Consider the following 10,854-nt stretch of genomic DNA (forward strand, 5'->3'; position numbering starts at 1 on the left):
CTTAAAAATTTAATAAAGAAAATATAAATCTAAACTTTTCCTAATATTTTCCTAACATATTATCTTGTTATACATTATTTTTGCATGGAAATTCTGTTAGAATAGAAAATTTTATCACTCATAATTTATTTTTTATCAGACGTTTAAGTCAGTCTAACTTTTTCTTTTCCTTCCATTCTACTAACAAAAGTATAACCCAAAAAGAAAAATTTAATAACTATTAAGAAATGGGAAAAGTAGCTAATGTATTTTGAGACAAAAATGATGATAATGAACAAATAAACAAAGTAGCAACGTAAGTTTTTCTTTTCTGTGTAACCTCACTAATTAAAGTAACTCATCTACGGAGTTACTGCAAAATATGGTAAGTGAGTCTTCACATTTTTCTCGATAGAATTCCCTGTGTTCATTTTCATGTATTATTCTAACAGATCAATGGAAGAAAACAATGAAACGTCTGATGGAGATTTTGTCTTGCTTGGATTCTCAGATCAGCCCGAACTGGAGCTCATTCTATTTGTGGTGGTTTTGGTCTCCTACCTTCTGACAATAGTTGGCAACTCAGCCATCATCCTGGTCTCCCGCCTGGATGCCAAACTCCAGACACCCATGTATTTCTTCCTCACCAATCTCTCCTTTATTGACCTTTGCTTCACCACCAGCATCGTCCCTCAGTTACTGTGGAATTTGAAGGGTCCAGCCAAGACCATCACCTGGACTGGCTGTGCCTTCCAACTCTACGTGTCCCTGTCCCTGGGTTCCACGGAATGTGTCCTCCTCACTATCATGGCATTTGATCGCTATGTCGCTGTGTGCAAACCTCTCAATTACACCACCATCATGCACCCCTCCTTTTGCAAGGCCCTAGCAGGGATGGCATGGGTGAGTGGAGTCGGAAACACTCTTATCCAAGGCACCATCACCCTTCGGCTTCCTAGGTGTGGACACCGCCGTATGCAACACTTTTTATGTGAGGTACCTGTCATGGTCAAGTTGGCTTGTGTTGACATACATGCAAACGAGGTCCAGCTTTTTGTGGCCACACTAGTTCTCATCCTTATTCCTATGTCATTGATACTATTCTCCTATGGACTCATTGTGCAAGCAGTGATAAAACTTAAGTCAGTCCAAGCTTGGCGCAAGGCTCTTGGGACCTGTGGTTCTCATCTAATAGTGGTGTCCTTCTTCTTTGGGACCAGCTCGGTCATATACATCAAACCACAGAAATACTATGGCTATGTTGAGGGAAAGTTCCTTACACTCTTCTATACTGTTGTGACTCCTACCCTCAACCCTCTCATATATACTCTCAGGAACAAGGATGTGAAAGGAGCTCTGAGGAGATTGTTCAGAAGAGAACCTAATGCCTAAGCAAAGGAAGGGAATCTGACTTTCTGTGCTAGAAGATAATTTAAGAAGCATATCATTAAATAACTGCTACTAAAAATAGAAGAAACATGTTGATTATCTTTCTGTATTTACACATGATATGACTAATATTATTTGGAAAAAGAAACATTTAGATTCAACTGTAAGCTCAGGGTTCTGTGTGTGTGTGTGAAGAGGAAGAGAGAGAAAGGGAGAGAGAGGGAGAGGAAGAGAGTGATGGAGAAGTAAATATTTTTACATTCTTTAAATATCTGAAGAGTTGGAGAATATGGTACGAAGATTGGCATATTTTTCTTCCTATGACAAATGGATGTTTTTACACATTTGTTTGTGATTGGTTAATTAATGTTTATTCAAATAGAAAACTTTGAAGCAAATATTAGTTCAGGATATCACGTAGTATTCCCTTTGCAAAAGAACCCTAAAATAATATTATTTTAAATACATTGTATACATGATCCCATGTCTTTCTGTGTCTATCCAACCTCTGAACTTGATAATCATAAGGAGAATGGGAAATGAGACAGGATTGAATAGCAAGTCTTCCACTTTAGACCACGAATCCTTTTAATGTAGAGTACATAAACTTCTGATATTTCGTTATAATTTCTGAAGCATACTTCAGAAATTATAACTTCAATAGGGTTGAGCGATAGCACAGCGGGTAGGGTGTTTGCCTTGCACACAGCTGACCCGGGTTTGATTCCTCCAGCCCTCTTGGAGAGCTCAGCAAGCTGCCGAGAGTATCCTGCTCACTCAGCAGAGTCTGGCAAGCTCCCTGTGGCGTATTCGATATGCCAAAACCAGTAACAAGTCTCACAATGGAGGTGTAGTATAGCATTGTAAATATATTTTTTATTCTGTCTGATTTTTTTGGTGTTTTCCCTTTTATTTATTTTTCCCTTTTATTTATTCCCTATCTGTGCTCAGGATTTATTTCTGGTGGTTCTTGGAGAATCATTTGTTGTGCCAGGGATGGAACCATATACAATGTTGGCCATATTTGGTGACCATAGTGGTGTCCAACTGTATTTGGTTTCAGCAGAGAACAGGCAAGCATCTAACCCTGTGCTATCTCTCTAGTCCTGAATTCTTCGTGATTTTCCTAATAGCATTTTTTTCACTCTAGGTTCCTTTACTGTAAAGAATATAGTATATGACACACAAAACATATGCTAAGTGACTCTTCATATTATTAGTCAGGGTTTGGTCAACAGCAGGCTGATATGTTTTGGGAGAATCACAAGTTATATGCCAATTTTCAACTGTAGTTAATTTGAAGCCCCTAACCCTCATATTCTTAAGGGTCATCTGTATTTTGTTGTAAGATATTTATCTATCTTCCTTTGAGAAGTATATTTGAATTAAAAAATCAAATTTAAAAATAAATATACGAATACTAAGGAAAATTCCAGTAGGGTGAGTGTTCATTTAGCTAAGTTTATCCTTTACTTTTTAATGACTCTAATTCAAAGTTTAATTTAATGATTTTCACACTTTTCTCATAGTCATAATCTCATTCTTTGCAGTCACACCTTCTGAAAAATTTCTAAGTTTCTCCTCATTATTATTAAAAGTAGAGAAATATGTGAAATATGAAAATAATAGGAGTGTGCACACAGATATGTTAATATACCTTACCTTCACTCCTAACTCCATATTACTCTCTGAAAATAATATGTGTATATATGTAAAATAGCTCATAGATATTTCTGTTTTTATTTATTTATAAATGCATAGTAATAGCTAATTACATGAAACATCTTACACTTTTGTATTGAATACACACCTATAAATTTTTTTTTACTGATCTTAAGACTTCACACCAATTGTGTAACTATAGACTTATCTCATTATTCTGAATGGATGCATAATGATACATTACAAAAGAGTATTCAACAACTTAAGGTCTGTGGTCATTCACGTCGTTTGTATTCTTCTAATAAGGCAAATAACGCTGCAGCGAAGATTTTTGTATATTTATCTCTATTTGCACATGTGAAAACATTACATGAATGTTTATAATTGGAATTCCTCTAAATAGACAAATTCATTTTACATATGATAATTTAAAATTTTCTACAAATATTCTAAAAGCAAATGGGATTTTCAACATGATATTAGATAAATATGTTTTCATAACAAACCTTAGTTAAAATTGTGTCACGGGGTAAATAAATTTTTCCTGTATACATGAATAAATCATTTTATCCTATTTGAAAGACATCTGTTTGTATGTTTATGTGTTTTTACTTCTTTAAGTCTTCCACATGAAATCAGTTAATGCCCTCTTGCAATACCAGTTTATTGATCAAGAAGTTTGATAGCTTTTTTTTTGTAGACACTGAGATAGCACAGCGGGTAGGGGGTAAGGTGTTTGCCTTGCACACAGGTGACCAGGGTTCGATTTCTTCATCCCTCTCAAAGAGCCTGGCAAGCTACCAAGAGTATCCTGCCCACACGGCAGAGCCTGGCAAGCTCCCCATGGTGTATTTGATATGCCAAAAACAGTAACAACAAGTCTCACAATGGAGATATCACTGGTACCTGCTTGAGCAAGTCGATGAACAACGGAAGGACAGTGCTAGACAGTACTAGATACTGATGATAACTTGACCTTTTGTCATTTTCTATAAAATGGATTAAGAAGTTGTAGAACATATGCAGAATTAAATACTATGGAGTTCTAAGAAAGGCCAAAATCATCCAATTTGTAGTAACATGGAAGGAGCTAGAGGATATCATGTTGACTGAAGTCAGTCAGAAGGAAAGGGACAGATGCAGAATGACCTCTCTCATATGTGGGAACTAAAGTAACACAACAAGGTAGGGACAAAGGCAAAAGATGACACAACAGGAGAGCTGATCCACACAATTGAGCTGTGCGGGTGAGGGTTCAAAGAGAGAAGCTCTGGGCTCCTTGGGGAAGGGAGGTGGGTATCTGCTGATTGGTTTGGTTTTGAAATTCTGTGCATGGGAAACCACTAGTTATCAATATTGTAAATCACAGTACCTCAATCAATAAACTCAGCTAAAGGCAAGCCAACAAAAGACCTGGAGCTAAATAATAAAATTTGACAAATACTCAGATTGATTCATGTAGGAACAAAATGAGAAATCCCTATTATCTACACACATGTGTGTGCATAAAATATCCACTGAATCAGGATCAAAAGGAGAGAAGTTACAATAGATACTTCAGAAAAAAACATAATCTTGAAACCCAGAGGCTTTTGACAGAAATGTGTCCAGACCCCGCAGTAGGTTACTGTCACCGGGCCACCCCAGGGGGGAAAGGGTGCTGTCCCTCTGCCTGCTTCCCCTTGGCAGCTCGGTGGCTGCCATCTGCCAGAGGCCATTGGACAGTCAGGTTTGGGCCTCCAGTGGGGGCTCACGGGATGGGGGTGATCGGTCCTTCCTCCCCATCCCAACGAGACCCTGGCCGCTTACGAGTGGCCTCTCTGACTCCTGATCAAGCTGCTTAATGGCCATGAACCCAGAGACTCAGAAACAAATCTCGGAACCCAGTGGCTTTTGGCAGAGATGTGTCCAGACCCCACAGTAGGTTACTGTCATCAGGCCATTCCAGCGGGGAAAGGGTGTTGTCCTCCACCTGCTCCCTATAGGCGGCTTGGTGGCCGCCATCCTCCAGAGGCCATTGGACAGTCAGGCTTGGGCCCTCAGTGTTGAGACACGAGGGGCCTCACAGGATTGTGGTGGAGCTGGCCCTTTTCTCCCTGTCCCAACGAGACTCCGAGTCACCACCCATTAATGGCCTTTTTGACTTCTCATAAAGCTGCTTAATGGCCATGATCCAAGAGACTCAGGAACAAATCTTGAAACCCAGCAGATTATGGCAGAAATCCCTTCATATTTAACTGTTAAAATTCCAGAATTTCAAAATCACGTGGCCACTACTGCAGCCATATGACCTCATATGTTATTCATAACCAGCAATAGAAAACAAACTGTCTACAGTTGGCTTTTCAGCAGATCTGTGTGTTGGGGTAAAATCCCAAATAATATGGTGGGTCTGGTGTCAAAATATTGAATGTAATCAAAGTAGAGAGAGAGAGAGTATTGTGGAAATCATATGCCCCACAGCTAGAGGGAGGGTATGGGATAGGGGTATACTGGGGTTTTGGGGGGTGGAGAATGGGCACTGGTGAAGGTACAGTGTTTTATTGTATGGCCAAGACTTAAACCCGAAAGCTTTGTAACTGCTCTCACGGTGATTCAGTAAATAAAATTATAAAAAATGGAAAAATAAAAGTAAGGTGGAGTTCATGCCCAATTCAATCAGCTAATCAGTGGCTGAATAAATAGCAGTGCTCCTACATAAAAAAAATAATCTTTCAAAAACAGCACAAAAAATTAGGTTCAAAGAGTTTGCACCTCAACATTCTAAAGGCTTATATATACACATATACAATTTATATTTTACATTAAGTAATACCCAATAAAATTTTCATTACATTTTCTAATTATTAATGTAAAATGTATTCATATTTATGATAATGTTCCCTTTATGCATTATCACAAAGCAGAGTAAAACTGAATTTTGTGATTCTCATATTTCAATTTAGTTATTACTTTTGAGATTTAGAAATGAGATGCCATTGTGTATAAAATCCTACCCAAATAAATTTTTTTTTGTAGAATGTCATTCTCCTTTACCTGATAGCTATAGAATAAGGATTTAATTTTCAGGGTACCATATTAAGGATTTACTCAAGGAAGTAATTTAGACTTTCTTCTCTGTTGAGATAAATCTTATTTTACTCTGAGCTACTTTACTTCTCCTTATCTGAATATGTGAAGAGGCAGTTCGGATTACTTTAATACACACCAGTTCATCAAACAAATTGAGTTTCTGTGAGATTTTTCTATAGTCACTCAAATAACCTTGTGGTGATTTCAACATTTTTTACTTTCTCTTTATTTGAGTTGGTAACTCCTGCTTTATGTGGCCAAAAGAGTTTAAATCTGCATCTTAACTTTTATATCTGATATTCTCAGAGAACATATTTCCTTGATGTTGTCCTATGAGAAAGTTATAGAGTTTTAAGAATGCTTAATAGGGAAGAATTTCTACTGAAGTTTAAGAACACAGAGACATTTATGGAATGGAGAATTTAAATGTGCCTTTTGTGTGTTCTTTAGAAAAAACCTTCATGGCATCATGTTTTGACAATTTGTTTGAAGATAGTTTTGAAAGAAAAAGGTTTATTTTTAAAAAAATTTGTAGTCTATTTTACGGTACAGTATAGCACAGCGGGTAGGGCATTTGCCTTGCATGCAATTCCGAGTTCAATTCTTCCTCCCCTCTCAGAGAACCCGGCAAGCTACCAAGAGTATCTCACCCTCACGGTAAAGCCTGGCAAGCTCTCCGTGACGCATTCAATATGCCAAACATAGTAACAACAAGTCTCACAATGGAGATGGTAATGGGCCCGCTCAAGCAACTCGATGAACAACGAGAGGACAGGATAGGACAGGACAGGTACAGTTGGCAATTGTAAAAGTACAATCACAAACTGTATTGTACAAACTGAGGGTACAGTTTGAGAAGCCCTCAATTTTGAAATAATAACTAATATCTAGGACATAGACATAATTTGTGATTTGAATTGCATAGAAGCTATTATTCCAAATCAGGCCTATTTGAAGAAATGAATGCAGTTTTTTCTTTTTGGGTCATACCAAGCGATGCTAAGGGGTTACTCTCCTGGCTTTGCACTCAGGAAATACTCCTGGTGGTGATCAGGGGACCATATGGGATGCTGGGAATTAAACCCGGGTCAGCCGTATGCAAGGCAAAAGCCCTACCTGCTGTACTATCACTCCAGCCCCAGAAACAAATGCATTTCCACAAGTATTTATTAGTTTTATTTTAGCGAAACAATTGTTTGCACTTGACATTTAAAAATTGGATGATTTTTATTTCCCCATTCAGATTTAAGTGAGATTGTGATAAATCCAGATAAGATTATGAGGTATGTATTTGCTTTATTGTTAGTTTTTTGAATATATATCTATTTACTGTTCAGGTGAAAGATACTAGTCTATGAAACTTTGCAATGAATTCAAATATGAATTAAATTGTTAATCATTAAAATCTACTTAATCTCCTTTTGTTGGTATGTTCGAATTGAAAATACAAGTTATGGTGTTTTCAATTATTTTTTTACAATGGAACCAAAGAAAATTACAATTCCAAGTGACTAAGTTTTGTCATTAAATCTACTCCACAGGAAAATACTCTTAGGAACATAAAACATAATTGCAAGATTTGACCATGGGGCAATTATACAGACGTCCAAAGGCCCAGAGACCCAGGAACTATGCTCTTTCCATTGAGACATCATGACCTAGCCTCTAGTGGCCAAGAAGGATTGAAATGGACTTACTCTCTCTGTACATAAAGGACATTTCTCTAAAGGCAGCTATTTGCTGAGATCAGAATATATCTAAGGGCCAACCTATGAGACTGACGACTGGCCTGTATGTGGAGAGAAGCTGCTAACTGTGCTCTATTGAGTCTCCCAAGTTGCAGAAAGAATATCTGGGGTGAATGACGGGGATGTGTGTAAGTTATTGATCAAAAGTGGGTGAGATGAAGCCAGTCATTGTCCTTTACTTTTTAACCGAAATAAAATGTCTGAGCTGTGACAATTTCATGAAAAATAAGGTATGTGGAAGAGAACATCATAAACTATTTCTATTTTGAGAAAATTTTGTGGGGCATAATTTCCATATTCCTAAATGCCTCTTAATATAGACACAGAAGAATAATGCAATGTGCATGTATAAATAGGTGACAAAATTTGATATTGATGAATATATTGATATTCACTGGTTATAAATCTGCTCTAAAATATGTAAAATAACTTTTTACATCACAGGCCCAAGATAAATTGTTCACACTTGCTAACCAAATGGAGGAACTGAGAATATACTAAAGATTTTAATGGAAAAAAATTAAACATATTTTTCTTCTTACAAAGTAAGAATCATAAAGCAACCATACAGAAAGGTTGAAAAAGCATAGAGACATGTCTTCTTTCACATCTAGTTACCAAATTTTCCTGATTTCTTATTACTTCTTAAAGAAAAATTCTGACAAAAAATTTAAGAAAATCCTGTAATGGATTTGGGAATGGTTACTATGCAGAGAACTGCAGAACAAAGTAAGGCTAAAAAAAATAGCTGGTAAAATTATATCACACGAAACACTTACTATATTTTAAAATAACTAAAAATTGTGATGATTGTAACATTTGGTGTACTCCTGGTTATAAGACAGTAAATAAGTTGAGGATGATAGTCCTAAATTTAATGGTGCAACAAAAAAGCAAAATTTGGGATCCACACTTAAAATAGAAAGATTTTGATATTTATACAAGAAAAATGTGCCAAATATTTTTAGATTTTTTTCTAATCTTTATTATAGTTCTGTGATTATATATATGATCACAATACTGTTAATATTTATGGCTTTACAATGCCAACTTGTTGCACTTTGAACATCAGCAAAGTGTCCAGGATTCTCCACTGCTGTGCTTATGAAACTGCCAGTCTATCTCTTCATCACACTCACCCAATCTCCTTCCTATCTCGGTAATCTCAGGACCATAATCAAAGGTCGAGTCTATCATCATTTGAAATGGTCTATTCCTTTTTTTTTTGTTTCTCATATTACATTAATTTGAGATAATCTGGCATTTGTCTTCTCTTCACTTAAAATGATGCTCTTCAATTCTATCTGAATTTTATCAAACTGCAAAACCTCATTGTTTCTTATAGATGTGCCATATCTATGATGTATATATTCCACTGTAGCACTGTAGCACTGTCCTCCTATTGTTCATAGAGCTGCTGGAGCGGGCACCAGTAACGTCTCCATTGTGAGACTTGTTGTTACTGTTTTGGGCATATCGATACGTCACGGGTAGTTTGCCTGGCTTTGCCGTGTGGGTGGAATACTCACGGTAGCTTGCAAGGCTCTCTGAGAGGGGTGGAGGAATCAAACCCGGGTCGGCTTCATGCAAGGCAAAAACCCTACCTACTATGCTATTGCTCTGACCCATATATTCAACACTTTTGAAAAATTCATTCATCAGTTATTGGACATTTGGGTTGTTTACATGTCCTGGCTCTTGCACTTAAATTTGCAGTGAACATAGAGGTGCATCTATCTCTTTTGAGTTAACACTTTTGTTTTTGCTTAAGGATGGAAGCCAAAACACGGAATCACTGGATCATATGGAGCTATATTATTACTTTTTTGAGAAGTCTTCATACTGTTTTCCAGAGAGGTTGAATCAGAGACATTCCCACTAATAGTGACTGTGGGTGAGTGATATTTTTATCTTTCAATTAAGTGATTGATAAAATCATAAAAGAAAACAAATGTATTTTGCAATGATACCGAAGAACAACTAAAACGAAACCTCAAGTTCTTTCATTTTAACCCATTTTTATAGCACTGTAGCACTGTCCTCTGATTGTTCATCGATTTGCTCGAGTGGGCCCAGAAACGTCTCCATTGTCAGACCTGTTACTGTGTTTGGCATATTGAATACCTCACGGGTAGCTTGCCAGGCTTTGACTGTGGGCAAGATACTCTGGGTAGCTTGCCAGGCTCTCTGAGAGGGGCGGAGGAATCGAACTTGAGTCGGCCTGGTTGGCCACGTGCAAGGCAAATGCCCTACCCACTGTGATATTGCTCCAGCCCATTTTTATAATTTGCATTAAATGTCAGCAGTAAATAAAATAATATTTTGCTGCATTAGTTTTTATTCTATGTAAAAATGTTCTTTCTACCATTGTACTGATATACAATATAGGGCAATAAGTAATTTATACATATATCTTTATATGTTACATACATAATGGTATGCAACATTTTTTGAGGAAGAAAATAAATATATTAAAAATTAAAAAGGTAAAAAAGAAGAGCTGCATATTTTGATGCTATGAGATTCAATACTAATAACTAATAAGAATAAATATGCATCAATAAGAAGACCAAACAAAGTACATTTGTGTAAACCAAGGCTCTTGTGGAATGCACTCATGTCTACACTGACGAAATGATGCATGTATGTAGGAAACTTTAAGCCACAGACTGTTCAAAGTGTTCTGTTAAAACATAATTATTTTCCCCAGAGAATGTCACACTTGACTATACTGATTGCATATTTTAAGATTTCAAAATTCATTTTATATCAGTAATATTTCTAAGTATTGTATTTTTGACATTTACTAATTTATGTGCACAAAAGTTTTATCTCTTAGGTGTTTTACATTTTACGAAAAAGGGTTGGAGAATTAAAAATGCATAGGGGAAGTTCTGTTCTTTTGCCATCTTCTGTTGGAAACTAGCTGTTTTCTATATCAACTTAGATGATGTTTTATGCTGAATAACAATTATTTCTATATCATTATTATTGTATATTAACT

General features: G+C 36.6%; 1 protein-coding gene across 1 annotated transcript; it reads left to right on the forward strand.

Moving 5' to 3' along the window:
- The first annotated feature begins 435 nt into the window (after positions 1-435).
- On the forward strand, positions 436-1,371 carry LOC130040485 (olfactory receptor 2G3-like). The gene has a single exon (XM_056132608.1). It carries the CDS (start codon positions 436-438, stop codon positions 1,369-1,371), a length of 936 nt encoding a protein of 311 aa, XP_055988583.1.
- Positions 1,372-10,854: the final 9,483 nt, after the last annotated feature.

Source organism: Sorex fumeus, unplaced genomic scaffold, assembly GCF_029834395.1.
Source record: "Sorex fumeus unplaced genomic scaffold, SorFum_2.1 ptg000094l, whole genome shotgun sequence".
NCBI lineage: Eukaryota > Metazoa > Chordata > Mammalia > Eulipotyphla > Soricidae > Sorex > Sorex fumeus.

Excerpts from the sequence above, each read along its gene's own strand:
- LOC130040485 (XM_056132608.1), top strand. The coding sequence starts at position 436 with ATGGAAGAAAACAATGAAACGTCTGATGGAGATTTTGTCTTGCTTGGA.